The sequence below is a fragment of the Lactuca sativa genome, chromosome 3 (genome assembly GCF_002870075.4).
Source record: "Lactuca sativa cultivar Salinas chromosome 3, Lsat_Salinas_v11, whole genome shotgun sequence".
Lineage (NCBI taxonomy): Eukaryota > Viridiplantae > Streptophyta > Magnoliopsida > Asterales > Asteraceae > Lactuca > Lactuca sativa.
In genome coordinates, this window is record NC_056625.2 from 32740259 (window position 1) to 32757624 (window position 17366).

General features: G+C 33.3%; 2 protein-coding genes across 4 annotated transcripts; one reads left to right on the forward strand and one right to left on the reverse strand.

Moving 5' to 3' along the window:
• Positions 1-1636: 1636 nt before the first annotated feature.
• Positions 1637-9028, reverse strand: LOC111917272 (isochorismate synthase, chloroplastic). Of its 3 annotated transcripts, XM_042900036.2 has the most exons (17): positions 8768-9027; positions 8580-8647; positions 7906-8053; positions 7604-7798; positions 6494-6750; positions 5424-5541; positions 4706-4822; positions 4059-4286; positions 3906-3974; positions 3674-3792; positions 3544-3601; positions 3325-3435; positions 3001-3085; positions 2805-2902; positions 2590-2682; positions 2332-2417; positions 1637-1963 (listed from the first exon to the last, which is right to left on the reverse strand). In XM_042900036.2, the coding sequence occupies exons 3-16, from the start codon at positions 8014-8016 to the stop codon at positions 2349-2351; spliced, it is 1728 nt and encodes a 575-aa protein (XP_042755970.1). In that variant the 5' UTR covers positions 8017-8053; positions 8580-8647; positions 8768-9027; the 3' UTR covers positions 1637-1963; positions 2332-2348. The 3 variants fall into 3 exon arrangements, 2 of the variants coding, with proteins under 2 accessions (XP_042755970.1, XP_023768724.1); XM_023912956.3 differs by lacking the exon at positions 8580-8647; XR_002858830.3 differs by lacking the exons at positions 1637-1963; positions 2332-2417; positions 8580-8647 and having other exon boundaries at positions 2650-2682; positions 2995-3085; positions 8768-9028.
• A 6230-nt stretch (positions 9029-15258) lies between these two features.
• LOC111917270 (U-box domain-containing protein 7) lies at positions 15259-17152 on the forward strand. The gene is made up of 2 exons (XM_023912955.3): positions 15259-15993; positions 16135-17152. Exons 1-2 carry the CDS (start codon positions 15452-15454, stop codon positions 17048-17050), a joined length of 1458 nt encoding a protein of 485 aa, XP_023768723.1. The 5' UTR covers positions 15259-15451; the 3' UTR covers positions 17051-17152.
• The last annotated feature ends 214 nt before the right edge of the window (positions 17153-17366 follow it).

A 17366-nucleotide genomic window follows, 5' to 3' on the forward strand; every position in this document is an offset into this window, starting at 1 on the left:
TTATTGAGCATGTTCAACCTTTTTAAGTCAAATGTCTTGATTAATTTTGATGTTGATAGAAAGTCAACCATAAAGTTGTGGCATTGGAAATGTATATGCGTCACAAATGTTGCATTACCATTAAAAAATCATGGCTTACAATAATGACGTGAGCCAATGAGCCATAATATTCAAGATATGGAAAATATTGTATGGTTGTTATGTGCCATGTTAATAAGTTTGAGGTTGATTTTTAACATTTTAAACTTAGGGTCTTAAACAAAATCATAAAATGGCTTCTTTCTGTCACCACGTGATATGATTAAAGTTGAACAAATATATTAAAGATAAATAATAAGACCTCTACGATAAATGTTCATGAGACTATTGGTATCGGTTATTCATTAATAGCCAATAAATTGAACATGTCATCTTTTTGTAGACCTTTATTCTAATTCTTTAAATATGTAAAATAATTTAAAGACTTTTCAGTCATGTTGATCCGGTGGAAATTTAGAGTGATGATAGATAATAAGACATATCATCCGTTATTCCGTTATACCTATGTTTTCAATTCATGAGAACCAATTTTTCTTTCAATACACTATCGGTTATCATTTCATATTTAAATAGAGATTAATAATTTAAAAGGAAATTTTACATGTAAAAATATATCATTACATCCCACATCTTTGGAATGATTAGATATTCACTGGTTTGAGCTATTTATGTAAATAACTTTGTTGGTTTACCCACAAACTTGAATCAATTATAGTTTAGAAAATAGACTTTGTTGGTTTATAGAGTTGGATTCACCGTCTCCAAATAGAAAGTTGATTGGAGATCTATCAAATTTCATTTATCACTGATTTTAGTGTTATCAAGCCTTTTAGTATAATCAGGATTAAATCAAGATAAACTAAATTTATCTTTAGCTATAGTACGAGCTTGAAGGAGTGGCGTGCATGTCTAGATAAATTAACTAAAGTAAACTTGGGAATACATGGGGGTCTGAAGGCAACACTCTCTGATAGGGTTCCAATTGGCAGAGCCCATGGAGCGGTCCCACCAAAACAACCATCACAACTAGTTGGAACAAATGCAACTTTCCCTCCAAAATATTAACTGAACTTAACTACCATTGGGTATATACAATTGTTGGTTTTGTTGCAAAACATACTTTTTCACATATTACATTTTTCTACAATTTGTCTCAAGAACATAAGAACAACAAAACAAGAAGGTATTTTTGTGTTTTTGAATCTAAAACATGCCTGAAATCTAAATTGTTATTTTCTTGGATTATCCCAAATCTAGTTTCGTGACACCCCATGTAATAAGATAAATCAAAGATTTTGGAAAGTATTTTCCACATGATCATCGAAATTATCCAAGTCCTGATTGATATTCTTTCCCTATTTTCTAACATCAATTATTTATTTATTTCTAATTTCATTATATAAGTAAGTAAGTTTAATGGCAAAATAAGTTAGGTCTTTCCATTGATTCGCTTTGTTTATATCTGAAAGAGGGTCCCACCTATTAAAGGTAGGGACAGACCTATGCAGAATTTAATTAAATAACAAATAAAATATTGTTAGGCGCCACTTGAAGGGTTTCAATTAACGGATTCCACACCTAAAAGTAACAGTTAACGTTTAATTGCTAAAAGAATTAATTATATATTAACGGGAGGGTGGTTATAGAAAATGCAGTGTTAGCTTTAATCTATAAAGAAATATTGCTTAATATACAAGTGGTGATGTATTAACTGAAGCAGGATTTCACACCCAAATAATGATGAATATAAACAAAAAGAAACCAGAAAACAAGGCTATCTACCTGAAATTGATTGGATGAGAAGGTGGGGTGGTTGTATCTTCATCAAAATAATCTTCCTAGGCATTTGCAATTGCCTCCTTAACCAAATGAATTATGAATGAATGAATGAAGACAGGCATGGTCAAATCCCATTAAGTGGAATCTGGATAGGATAGAGCATTGTCTGAATAATAAATGATAGAAAAAGATTTACGAGAAAATGAAATAAATAAATGACAAATCTTGTGAAGGGGTGGTGCCATAGCCATAGGACTTAATGGGAAAGAAAGCTTCAATTCCCTAACGTACTTTATTAAGTCGTTTTACATTAAGTAAAATAGGAACACACATATAGGTTACTAGATTAAGTCATGTGTTTAGTCTCAAAAAGAATTTTGTATTTTGGGAAAAGAAAAGAGATTGCATTTGGATGTATGTTTATCCAGGCCAAACTTTTTGCTTTGCTAAAACCTCAAACACAATACAAAGCAAGGCGAATTGAGTTAAGTTGAGTTGTAAAGGAAAACAAACCTTTACAGTAAGTAGTTTTACATTTCAGATAACATAGCCTTTTTTGTATTGACAGAGGCCACCTCCAGCTTCATCAGCTTTGTGAACTAATCAATAAAGGACATACATGATTTAAATTAAAAAAATATATATATAACAAATTCAAAAATATCATCTTCAATTCTCTTCCTACAAAAATTGCTAGCAATTGTAATGGTAGGAATGGAAAAAAAGAAAATTAGAAATATGTAGAAAAAAGAGGAAAAGGAAAAGTGAAACCTGAGATGTCTTGAGTTCGAGTTCATCCCACTCCTGAGACGAATTACTTCCTTCCACAATCCCAGTCCCAGCATATATTAATGCCCCAACTCCCTAAACTCATATTCATATAAATTTATCATCAAACAAACTGCATAACCTTAATTACTCAATAACAATAACAATAACAACAAATAAAATAAAAGGGAGAACATAAGTTAGAAGTAGTGACCGACCTTTTGAACCAAGGCGGACCTTATACCAACAGCAAACTCACTCTCTCCTCCTCCAAACCAACCAACTGGACCAGCATACATTCCTCGGTCAAACATTTCTGCACCACCACTATTTCTCATCAACACACACACACACACACATAAATATATATGTGTATATCTATAACAAGAAGAAGATGAAGGAATATACATGTACCAGTTTCTGCTATGAGAAGACGTGCCTCCTCAGTAGGGAATCCACACACAGCTGGAGTTGGATGAAGTGAAGACAAAATATCAAACTGCACTCACACAGTCAAAACTCATTCTCCTAACAAGGCTTATCCTACTTTCATTTTTTTTTCTTATTTTGAAATTTGACTCAGTTATATCATACTTCAAAAAAAAATACAATGCTATACTTGGGTAGGTAGATTTTCAAAGTACATTGCTATTTGTTGCATTATTATTATTATACTACATTGCATAACGCCATAACATATTCTTTTGCTAATAAAAAAGAGGAATATATATAGCATACCTCATCATCTTGACTTCTTAGTCTGCCTCTTAATCGAGCATAAAGATGTTGTACTCTAGGTAGCTTCCGTATGGTTTTCTCTGGTTCAACCAATATTGTCGTGCATACTGACTACACATATGCATTTGCATTTGCATTTGCATTTGTATTTGGTAAATATGAGTGAGTGCACAGGTAGTAATTACCTACCCTACCTACTAATGTTGTTTCTACATTTACCTCTAATTTTCTTCTTATGCACTCCCGCACTATAGAAAACTCCTTGTCATCCTTAGAGCTGCAAAAGGTAATACCATGCATGATTTTAAAAACCTGGATAAACAATAAGACATAATAATAATATACATACCTGGAAAGTAAATCTAGTGCTATCTGCAAATCAAGGGCCTTTGAGTCACCTCTAGCTCGGGTTCCAGCCATGGCCTCGCTATAAATGTCGAATTTATTCCGATGAAATAATTGTTCTGGCTATTCATCAAGGTTCAAGTAAGTCATTAACAGAACACACAACAAAATCTACTGTTATCAACTACTTTTTTTTTTTGGATAACAATCAATATATGCTATATAGTTGCACTCACAGTGTTCCCGATAAACGATGGTGCATCAGGAGGCTGAAGACAAAACTGGTAAGCATTTTCACCTTCAACCTACAATTTAATTACCAAGCCAAGTAATATAAGAAGAAATCATACATATGGATATGGATATAATAATGCCAAATGAACAAGTACCTGTAAAGTTGCCAACCATGTCAAAGGATCAATATCAGGGGAGGTTCTGATTATGCTGCTACGTGCAAGCACCACCTTGATAAGGGGTGAGTTGGAGTTGTTTTTGTTTATCATCTGCAATGCTCTATTAACCCCAAAATCCCATACTTTCTTACTCGGGACATTATTGCTGCTTAAAATGGATGTATTAGGAACCTCTTTTCGTAACTTTACAATATTACAGGATACCTGCATCACATCAAAACACATACATACATACATGCATGTTTTGAATTTTCATCAGAGCCGGTAATAGGCTAAATTCAAGACATAGCAATGTACTTTTATTTATTTGTGTACGTACTACTTTCATTTATGTCTATTACAATTTACAACATTCTACTTTGAAAAATCTACCTCATTATAGCACTGTACTTTTAATAATTCTTTTTCTTATTTAAGACATGTACTTTGGAAAATCTCTACCCAATTAATTTCAATTTGATATAATTGGGTATAATTTTCAAAGCAGAATGTTATAATAAACAAATCAACTGAAGTGAAGTACGTTGCTATTTCTTGCATTTAACCCTAGGTTCAGCCCAATTTCCAATTCACCCCCTCCCCTGAACTGCAAATGCAAAAGTTGGCAGTAGATGTAGATGTACCTGTGTCATGGTGGCCTGAAGTGCATGTAGTGCCTTCCCAAATGTCCATGAAAGGGATTCATCCCAAGCAATAGTAGTCACAAGCATTGAACTTCCTTCAAACTCATTAAACTCAACCTGTACTTGCATTACATTGCATTGCATATCTACCCACAATCAGTCTCACCTATACATACATACATACATGCTACACTAGGCTCTATCTGAATGGAATAAGAAAGGTAATGAAATGAGTCATTACATTCTATGATATGTTTGGATTTTCATGTAAATTTAATATTATATGCAAAGATAATGTGTAATTTTAACACTACCTTATGCATAATGTAATTATAATTATATGAATCATTTATTTACAAATCAAAGTTTATTAAAAATTTAAAACCCAAATAGATTATAACAAAAATATACATTTAAATATATAATATTGGTTTGATTCAAATTTAAAACTATGAACTTTTTTAAAAAGATTTGTGTAATTGAATATTACATAAATAAAAATGGGTTATTATATATTGCAATTTTTCATTAAAGAATGAACAAAAAACCACAAGGAATGATAATTAACAAAATGAAAGGAATCGCATTTGGTCCATGAGAGAAAACAAATAACTTTTTTTTTTCCATTCCAATGGAATGACCCATTCCCATTCCTTTCCTGATTCCATCATACCAAAGACTACCTACGGGTGGAGGTGAACAAGTTGCTGTTTTTTACCTGTGGAATCATGAAAAAGAATGACCCAAAAGCTTCCCATTCAGATGATATATTAGCCAAGGCATCAAAACGGATAGCCCCATAAGCACGGATCATTGAACACTTCTTAGAGAGGAACCTTCAGGTTTAAGTAATTCAACATTAGATACATAATAAAGCAAATGGAAAATCTAAAAGACTCATCTTTTTAGCTATAGAACATAAGGTTTCTAATCATGCATAACAAATCAAATGCTTGAATGACTCGTTGCATTTCTTCAAACCAACCAAATATGATAATGGATGTAACGACCCATTCCATTCCATTCCATTGCTTTGCTTATTCTATTCCTTTGTAATCTCAAAAAAGAATGCACAAACCAAATCGTTACTAATGCTTTATCTGGTTAAATGCAAGAAATAGCAACATATGTTCATTACTTCATTTATTTGTGTATTATAGCATCCTTGATTCCTACTTGTAAATTTCCTATTACAGCATCGCATTCACAAATTGTTTTTCTAATTAAGCCATTGTACTTTGAACCATCTACCTATTATAGGCTATAACATTGTATTTTCAATTCATATCTTATTAGAATATTATACATTGAAATATCTACCCACTTCTAGCAGTGGAAGTTGCGTTTGTATTTTGATAATATTACTATAATGGGGAGATCTTTAAAAGTACAATGTTGTGATAGGAGAAATGAAAGTATGATGCTATATTAAACAAATCAATGGAATACATTTAACCCTACTTGTTTTAACAACTTTTCAACCGATCTCTATTTGTCCTAACATCCTCCTTTTGGCACATCAAATCATCCAAAGGTGTATGAAGCATTATGAAATTGGTTGTATCGTTAAACATGTTTGTAAGGATGTGAGCAAGAGCATCAACATGCATTCTTCTTATTCGTAGACAAATACACGTCATTCTAAGTAATATGATCTTAAAAAATTCAATGGATACATCCAAGTTGGTGTAAAGTGTAAATTTTACTAAATAGGTGTTAGGGTTTCTCAAATTTCGATTATGTAACAATAAACATAGATAGACAGAAAACGCATGCGGTATTACCTACCTCTTGATAGATCGCCAATCATGGAGTGAGAAGGGACTGAAATGGCGAAAGAAGACAGCAGAACCGAAACCAGCAACGCTGAGGGGAGAGGAATCGTGGTCGCTGGTGTCGTCGTAATCAAATAAAGAAGGATAGCCATAGCCATTGATTCTTCTTTGCCTTCTACTTCTACCCGAGAAGAAACATCGAGGGAGATGCTGGAATTGTTGCTGACCGCGTAGCCAGTCGATTGCTTCGATTTGCTGTTCGATTGGAACCTTCCATCCAAAAAAATCAAATAAATTTCAACTATCAAAATTCATAACATAACATGTGAATGTGATTCCTCGGATATTGTGCTGTTTGGGTTGTTTGATTAATGATTAGTTTATGGGCGTGATTGCTAAACCAAGCTGACATTAGTTGATCTGTTATGAATATATAAAAATAGCTAAGTTTTTTAAATACGTAAAATAATATAAAAAAAAAAGGCATCTATGGCGGTGGAAATTAAAGTTTAGGAAATTCTGAAAATTGATTAAAACATAGTTGTCAAAGTTATATTTGTAAGAGTCGAGCCATTTGTAAACTAAAATTTGGCATTAAAACGTATTGCAATAAACTAATAAGTAACTCAGATATGCAATCTCAACCATGACGAACTTTCTTTTCTACTAATGTTTAATGTAATATTTTCATCAAGAATGTTATAGAAGTTTGTGTATATAAATAAAGTGATGTTTTTTACAAATTATGTAATAACTTTATTAATTTTAGGACTAAAATATGGAACTTCTATTGTTAAGATGTTTAATTGATCGAACTAAAAAATATCCTATTGAAAAGAAATTAAATTATTCGTGACAGTTACAGAAATAACAAAACAAAAATCAATTATATTACTGTATGAATTGTTGCATAAGTTACTAAAAATGGTTTTTGTTGTTGCTTATACGTACGAGTGAGGTAATCAGTTTCTGTATTTCTGATTACGATGTTTGCACATTTTTGTTATATTAAAAACACATTTTTGCCACATGGCACATTTCCATTGGCCATAAGGACAACAATAAGCCTAAATCAACCAAGAAAGTAAGAATACCCAGATAGCTTAGCCACTTAATTAATTACCTCCAGCCGTAATATTCCGGACCTGTACACCGGGGGGTGGGACCCCAACTCAGTAATCACAGAACTGAGTCGTTCCATTGCCATGGCAGGTGTTGATACAGACGGAAAAGTCCGAGTTTCAGTCATCCCGACAGGGCTTCTTGGGTCTCGAGCTTGGCAACCGTTCATTGATAGCGAACAAAAATGATTATATCTCTGATAAAAATAAATAAATAAATAAATAAACTTTGTGTAATTCGACCCCGATATTTGTCATGGGCAATAAAAATTAGGTAGAAAGAAAATTAAGTAGAAATCCTTACTTGGGTAGGTGTGTAGACAGTGTGTTTGGTTGCACCTAATATGTTGTTGCATTTGGTAGAAGAGTCTGCAGGTTCCATAAAATGCGCCACACAATGGCCTGTCGCTGCCATCTCACTTTCCCTTTCCCAGGGTGAATCGTGGCGTTTTCTGTCAAGAATTGAAATGCAATTCAATATTCGGTTTTATTTGGTTGGCAGGAAATATAATTGGAATCATGTAAAATGACAGAATTGCCCTTCTAATTGTCAATCTGTTGCGAAAATCATTCAAAAAACATCATAGCTTAAAATCAATTGAATACAACGAAAAGCAAACAATACAACAATTTGTCCAACATTGTGAGCAAGGATACGGAGGGAAATGGCAACTTGTTCATACATATTCATGGACAATCTGGTTCAGAACAGTCAAGAGATCAAAACAGTGGCCAGAGGCATGGTAGAAACTATCTATAAGGTATAACAAATTTGTACATTTATATAGTCTTGGACATTTTATGAAGAACAAAAGAACTTTCATGAAAACAGGGGAATGAAGAATGAATCATATTCATGTAGTGATTTTAAATGAAAAAAAAAAGACCATAGAATCCGCTTTTGGAAACAATAAAAAACCTACATAAACTCAAATAAAAAACAGATTACTTTGCAAAGAGGGGACGGAATCGACTCACAGGAAAACGATTTTCAGCAAGCATTTATAAAGTGGTACAATTTCTTGCTCAAACACATGAAATCGAGTCTGAAACCAATCGATTCTCACAGGAAATCGATTCATGAAAAACGCAGGTCAATTGATAATGTTCTACATACCAGCGATTGAGAGAGAGAGAGAGGGAGAGAGAGAGAGAGAGAGACTCACCTATCGGCGCAAGACGCAGTCGTGAGATATTGAGAAGACGATGTGGTCGGCTGCAAGATAAAACGACGATAAGGTGTGTTCGCTCGCCGGAGGTTCGGGCTCAGCGTTTCAAGTTCGTTATCCTAACAGTATCCTCTGCTCCACCTGGAGCCTGACCCCTTCTATCTTATCTACTGCCTTGCTCCTCGGCTCCATACTGCTCCAGATAGATTTTGTGAAAAATAAAAGGGCGTAATCTTCTATTTTCATTGATGAGAAGGAATTCCATCCAAACTTTAAAGAATTAACTTTTATTCATTTGGTGCCAATATATATATATATATATATATATATATATATATATATATATATATATATATATATATATATATATATATATATATATATATATATATATATATATATATATATATATATATAATACATCTCATGAAGTTAGCCAATACCCCCAACTTCGTAACATTCGAGAGGTATTGATATATTTATTTTAAAATATGGCCGATTGAAAATGTACTTGTACTTGTACTTGATATGTATATTGTGTATTAGTCTATAGCCCATATCTATTGTATGTATCGGCCCAAGGCTTCACTCATGTATTTATATGCCTCTTGTAATGCAAATGAAGAGATAGGAAATTAAACCATTTAGCATAGCTTTAGGTTAAAACCTTACTGCTGACTACAACTTGTAGTCGTCGCCCTCCACTTTCGTCGACCTTCTCTAATAGTCGTCGGAGGTGTCTTTATTATGCTTCATATTTTTCTCTTTATTCTTTCTCCTCTTAAATATAAAGCAACCGCTGATACTAAACCAGAGCTCCTTCCTCAACTTCTTTTACTGTCTCGTCTGTTTCTGCCTCATCCTCGGATGACCCCTACCTTAGAGTCTTTTGTCTCTTCGGCTGGCCTCTTCTTCTAATTTGAGTCTCTTTTTCGTATCATCTTCTTTCGATGTTGTTGCTTCCCTCCAGTGGCAACTTCTTCGCCAGGAAGCCTCTGATTAGCAGTCGACTATCTCTCTTTCAATATTGCAGTCGCTGATCACGCCGACATTGTCTCTGTCCACCACAACTCATCACCTCTTTCTTTCTCGATGTCTTTCTCCGGACTCCTCTGCCGTCGTCGATCTTCTCTTCTTCTACAATAGAACCACCTCTAGCCACCAATTCTTCTTTCTTATTCTCCAATGAGCAATCACTGTTAGTCGTCATCGTTAAAACTCTGCCACCGCTCCATTGTCTCCATCTATGTTTTTATATTTTCTTCTTTTGTTTATTATTTCATTTTAATCGTCTCCTCTCGAGAGGATGTTAGTGATTAGGGTTTAAGCCCAAGCCCCCTTAGGGCTTAGGTATTCTCTATATACTCCTATGTAGTTGTGTTTTGAGTAATCAAAGCAATGTATTCTATAATAATAATGACTTAATGGTGTTGGTCAAAGTCAAACCTATTACACTTACACACATTAAACTTGTGTTGATTAACTTTAAATTGTGATCTTTCTACTTTACAACTGATATCCATGGACACAAGTTCCTTGCTTGTTGGTGCTAAATATCAAGGAGATTTCGAGGAACAGCTTAAAGTTAACTTGAAGGAGGAGTTCACAGCTCCAAGTGGACAAATTAATTTTTTCATTGATGAGATTCACACAGTAGTAGTAGTAGTTGGTGTAGGCAGGTCACATATTTTCCCTATATTTAGTAACAAAAATAGCAATCTTTTGTCCTACACGAAAAGGTGGGACAAAGAGTTGATCTTGATCTTTGTATGTGTTCAAAAGATGTGAATGTACGGTCTAGATAACCCTTCAGTATACAGACAACTCTTTAATTCTCTCAAGACTCGATTACAACAATCTACATGCTAGAAACACCAAAATCAACAAGCAAACTTAGAGTTAAGGGTTTAATTGAAATAAAACTACACTATTGTGGAGAGTGGAGTAGAAGCATAAGGTAATTAGAAAGAAAGACCAAAACAATTATGTACAACTCACGTGTCATATTAATTATTGACAACCATTTCAGCGACTCTTGACTGGCCTTCCAATTTCCTAATGCACAAACCATCTTTACTCGATGTGGATGCTTCTAGAATTATAGTATCATCTTCATTAAAATCCCCTCTCAATATCCACATCCAAATATCATTCTCCACCATTTGTTGTATCACTCTCTTTGCTAGTCGTTCTCCAAAGTTAGGATCAAACCCAAGTTTCCCAAGAATATTTGTAGCTTCCTCTTTGTAATGAAGATCAATTTCCTTTTGTTTAAACCTATCTTTCACCCGACTCAAATGCAATATAGTAATAACCAAATTAGCCACCAAAAAGTTTTCTATTGTAAGTGTAGCTGATTTTTGCAAAATAAGTTTTAGTCCCTAGAAAGTATAGTTGATTTTTGCAAAATTGGCCCAGAAAAGTTTTTTCTTGCAATTTTGGTCCCCATTCCAAGAAAATGATGATATTTTTTTTGAAAGAGAAGACAATGATGATATTGTTGGGACCAAAATTGAAAAACGAAGCTATATCAAGAACCAAAAATAATAATTATATTTTAAACAATGACCAATAACGTTACAAGAACCTCAAATGAGAACCAAAATTGCAAAAATTAGTGAGACCAACAATAGCCCTTTAACATGAAACAATGACCAATAACTTTACAAGAATCTCAAATGAGGAGTAAAATTACAAGAAACTTTTTGGAACCAAAATTTTAAAAATCAGCTACACTTAGGAACCAAAAATGTTATTTTACTTGAAACGGAATTCAAAAACTTTACTAGAACCTCAATTGAGGACCGAATTGCAAATTAGAGAACCAAAATATTTGAAACCAAATTTTTATCCGAAAAATATCCTACAATTTCCATCCAAATTTTGAAAAAATCCCAATAAATCCTATCTGCCGGATTATCCGAAATTCAATAATTTTCAAACCCTAGTAAATCCGGTGTAGGTTACCTGTCTATCCGAATCTCCTATAACCCATTTTATCTGGATTGGAAAAAATCTAGTTTTGTGCACCTCTACTTACGGGTATGAGTTGACTCACACAATGACCAACAAATCTCAAAAATTAATTAATCATTAGGTGTTATTAGTTCTTTATGTAGGGGCAAGTAGATAGGATGTGTCAAATCCTGATATTGGATTATCAAGAGTGGATTCTACAATTATCTATAGCTGGAAGTTTTTGTTGTATTTGTCTTGTTTCAACTTTCACAGAATCATGTGCAAAAACAAAGTAAAAGCAGTTAGTTAGCCATTAAAGTGTAGGACCACCAAACACTTGGATAGCTTTATGTTTGTTTTGTCATTCAGTTTTGTTTGTTGTTTCTCTTAGATGTGCATGGTGAAAGATGGAATACGTTCTTGTGCTTCTACTCCACAATATCATCAAAAACCAAAGACATGTCACATTCCAAAAAAGTTGTATCGTCATTAGAATTTAGACATGGCAAAAAGGACAGAGACAGAGTTGATGATGGGTCGCATAATGGGTTTGGGTAAAGATGTTGAACACGGGTCAAAGTGTGTTGGGTTGGGTTTGCATGTTCCATTGACATTACTTTATCATTTTTATGGATTTTTTTTTAAAGTTTAATGTAGTGGGTATGTTTATAAAATTGTATTAGATTTATAAATTGGTCAAAATGTGGTAGGTGGGTTGGATTTGTATGATCCTGCAGGTTCATTTTCAGCTCTCATTCTACCCCCAAACTCACAAATTGGTAGTATAAATTTACCACCAAATTACCATTTTTTTAACATCATACTTCAACAAATCAAGGATTTAATACATAAAAGCAATGTTTTGATTTTTTTAGTTTACCTAGTATGGCGATCGGGTCACGAGGCAACTAGTTCAAATGCCTAGTCAACTTGGTTTTCAGATGTTTCATGCACTTTATACATATGTGCATACATATAAATAATATTTAATTACCACATGTATAAAAGTCTGTTACATACTTTTAAAAAACTTTACGTAACAGGAAACATGGTACATGGTGATATACTAACTCAATGCCCAAGCGAAATACTTATACTTATTTAACTACCATATGTATAAAAGTCTTTTATATGAAAAGACTAATAGGATTTGCTCTGTGTGTTCTTTTCATTATTTAATTGCAGAAATATATATTTATAGCAAAACTCTTTATTGTAGATGGCACTTGCTTTTGTGTGTATATGGTTTTGATGATCTCATGTCGTCGAAGTAGAAATTGAATAATTTTGGAGAACCGACAAGTATGAAATTGGATGGTCATGTTTTTAGGAAGGAAAGAATGATTAAGTTGAGGGATTTTGTTTTATTTATTTTTATCAAAACAACATAATTTGATGGGTTCTACACCTGGAAATTGATGTCGTCATATATATATATATATATATATATATATATATATATATATATATATATATATATATATATATATATATATATATATATATATATATATATATATATATAACCGTTTGGGTTTCGGGTTAATGGTTCAATCGATTTTTTGATAGACCCGCCCGGTTCAATCCAAATCATAAATGGGCAAAACTGTGCTCGGATAATCGTATTTGATCCGAACTCTTCATCGCATCACAATCCAATCGGTTTGACCCACCGGGTTGAACCGGATTTTAAAACAAAGACAATTAAGACGCATAATAATATTGATACCTCAAAATCTTTTCTACGATTACATTTTCTCAAATAAGATTTTCGTCCCAAGCAAGGCCAGTCCACACGGTGGGCAACCCAGGCGACCGTCCAAGGCCCATGTCTTCAGTGGGTCCAAAATTTATGGGCTATGTAGTGTGTGTGTGTGTGTATATATATATATATATATATATATATATATATATATATATATATATATATATATATAACCGATTTTTATGGCCTAAAGTTGGTTCAAACTCAAATTAGCTCAAAAGATAAACAATTTGACTTGCTTTTTATTGCTAATTGAACGCGTTTATAACGAAGAATAAATGATATTTTTTTGAATTTTTATTATATTTGTCTGTAAGGAGTTTTTTTTTTTTTTTTTTTTTTTTTTTTTTTATTTTTGCCCTGGGCCCCATATACGTTTGGACCGGCCCTGGTCCCAAGTCCCAACCAATAGATTTTCAACAATTTCTCTTTATATTATTTTTAACCTTTCATACATTACAACATTTCTTCCAAAATAAAAACGTATTCTGAGTTTTTTTCTCTGAAATTGCGAGTTGAGAAATTAAATATAATTTTTTCTTGTGTTCCTACCAATCCTCCTACCTATTTAAATGATGACATTGTCATATTAGTATCCTATAATATCATTAAATGAGCATTAAATGTGACACATGTCATAATTTAAATGGACAGAAAGATTGATATGAACAAAAAATAAACAATAAACAGATATTTAATTATTCTTGCTATTTTGCCTTATCTAATTTCCATCTTTAGTAAAATATTTTCCAATAAAATTTATAGATATATTAATACACCTTTTTATATACGGCATTTCCACACCGTCAAAATGTTGCATTACAATGATTTCTTGATTTGGGATTTAGAAGGGGTGAGATTTATGTCAATTTCAAGATGAAACTAGATGTCAATAAAAAAATGATATAAATTAAAGATAGGATTTTTTAATATGTGCCTTAAAGGCACGTATAAGAAGTATTAATTAAACATAATTATTATTATAATTAAATGTTAAATACATTAATTATAAGAAATATTACCATAATTAAATATAAAATTCATTAATAATCTTCATAATTAATGCATTTCACATTTAATTATGGTAATAATTATGATTAATTAATAATTCTTATATGTGTCCTGAGGGCACATATTAGAAAATCTCATTAAAGATTTATGTCATTAATCATATAAATCATAAGATAATTATTAATGTTATAATAAAAATAATATAGGTAATAATATTAAGTATTAACATAAAAATAGAGGATATCTACAAAAATTGTCCATATGAAATTTCGGAATATAGGAAAATAACTAAAAAAACCGTTTTATCAAAATGATTATCATCTCTAAAACATTAGCATTCACATTAATTTGATGTCAAATTAAAAGTTTATTTTCGGGATTAAAATTCAGATTTTGGAGAAAATAATTTGTTTTTTTATTGAAATATAACAAAAAAAAATTAAAAAATATAGCAAATGTAAAATGGATACCATACAAAAAGATAAAATATGACATTTGACTGAAAATTTGATAATATTAAATATTTTGAAATAAAATATTTGAAGATTAATTGGTATATATAAAAAAATCATATTATATATTTTTATTGAAATTAAAAATGGCCATCTTAGAAATAATGGTTATTTTTACTAAAGGCGAAAAGCTTTGGTTATTTTCTAATATATTTTAAAATCATGTGGTTATAATCAGGAATATCCTTAAAAACTACTTGAAAACCTGATAAAACAAAATTTTAAAATTAGTAGAGCAATTATTAAAGTTTCTCAGTTTCTTTACTTTCGCTTTTTCATCTCTCTGACACGGTCTCCGTCTTCTCCCAGACACTTCACCGTTTACAATTTTTACTTTTCTCTGAATACTCTCTCTGAATTCCACGTACCACCATGTATTTCTGTGTCAATGCAGCTCTCATTTCAGTCGGTTAACCAACACACTGTCACTGTCAGATGAAAATGGCAAAGCTTCACCAAAACGACCTTGTTCTCGACCACACACCAGCCGGCGATGGCAGTTTCAATCTCTGGTCCTCATGCCGACGCAAAATTATTGATGCCATGAGGTGCAGCGGCGGAATATCTCGCAACCAGAAGTCGATCAAGTCTCCGGCGGTGGCGGACATTCCCAAGCTGGAAGAGGCAAAAACTTCCATATCGGAATGTAGATCGGATAGTACTATTAAGAGCAACGGTAACCATAAAGGATCAGAGAAGCTTTCGACATTGATGAGGATGTCGGAAGCGTCGCCGGAGGAGGAACAGAGAGTGAAGTTGAAAGAGGTGGTTAGACGGTTGCAGAGCGGAGGAGACGGCGACGCCTTGGGAGGAGCGAGGGAAGTGAGGGAGCTAACTAAGGACGATTCACAATCCAGAACGAATTTAGCATTGCTTGGAGCAATTCCGCCGCTCGTTGCAATGCTCGATTCCGACGATCTCCATTCCCAAATCTCTGCTCTCTACGCTCTTCTCAATCTCGGAATCGGCAATGACCTGTAAACACCACCCTCTCTCTCTCTCTAACAACTTCACATTGATAATGGTGCAACTGTGATCTAGATCTCGTTTCTAATCATTTTAGTGACATAATTCACATGAGAATTCGAATTTCTTCATCTGCTCGATGTTAATTTCAGGAACAAATCCGCCATTGTTGAAGCAGGAGCAGTACACAAGATGCTAGATCTAATCGAATCTCCAATCCAGGATTCGCCCAACCCTGATTTATCAGCAGCAATTGTTGCAAATTTTCTGGGATTAACTGCCCTTGATTCAAACAAATCAATAATCGGAGCTTCAGGAGCCATTTCCTTTTTGATCAAAACCCTCAAAACCTCAACCAAAAGCAACAGCAATTCACAAGTGATTCAAGATTGTTTAAGGGCGCTCTACAATCTATCCATCTTGCCATCAAACGTTACACCCATGATCGAGTCCGAAGAATTCATATCATTTCTGTTGTCCAGGATTCGAGACACAGAAATAAGCGACAGAATCCTCTCGATTCTGACCAATATCATATCTACCCCTGAGGGCCGAAGAGCTGTTAGCACCACCCATGATGCGTTTTCAATCTTGGTTGATGTTTTGAATTGGATGGATTTGCCTAATTGCCAAGAAAAAGCAACTTATATTTTGATGGTGATGGCTCACAAGTCGCATTCAGATCGACAAGCCATGGTTGAAGCAGGGATCATGTCATCGCTTCTCGAATTGACTCTTTTAGGTAGCACTTTAGCACAAAAACGATCCTCAAGGATTTTAGAAATCCTGAGGATCAATAAAGGAAAACAAGTTTCAGAAAACTATAAAGGACGTGCAGGGGCAGCTATATCAGCTCCCCTTTGTGGGTCCACTGATACAGAATCAGTAGACTCATCAAACAGTTTTCCAAACAACATTGCTGTAAAGCAGTTGGTGGAACAAAGCTTGCAGAACAATATGAGGAGGATAGTGAAGCGGGCGAATTTGACACAGGATTTCATCGCATCAGAGCATTTGAAGTCGTCGTGTGTTTCGTCATTTTCTTCTTCAAAGAGTCTGCCATTTTGAGATAATAAATTTGAATTACTTTCATTGTGTCATTGTATGATTAAAGCTATATTAGGGGTATGTGTTGTTTTTGGGACTAGTAGAATGACCAATGTTTTATGACGTTGCATGTGCATAACTTCTAGGCTCGACAAAACCAAATAAAATGCTTCACGTGCACAATATGAATTAAGTTCACGTGTAAATTTTCTTACAAAATGAATTAATTAGTTTTCCTAAAAGCCAATAATAAATTTAGTTACTGAGTAAGAACAATACATAAATATTGGATATGTTACTATAACTACAAACTTTTTGATTTTCCCGACAAAGAATG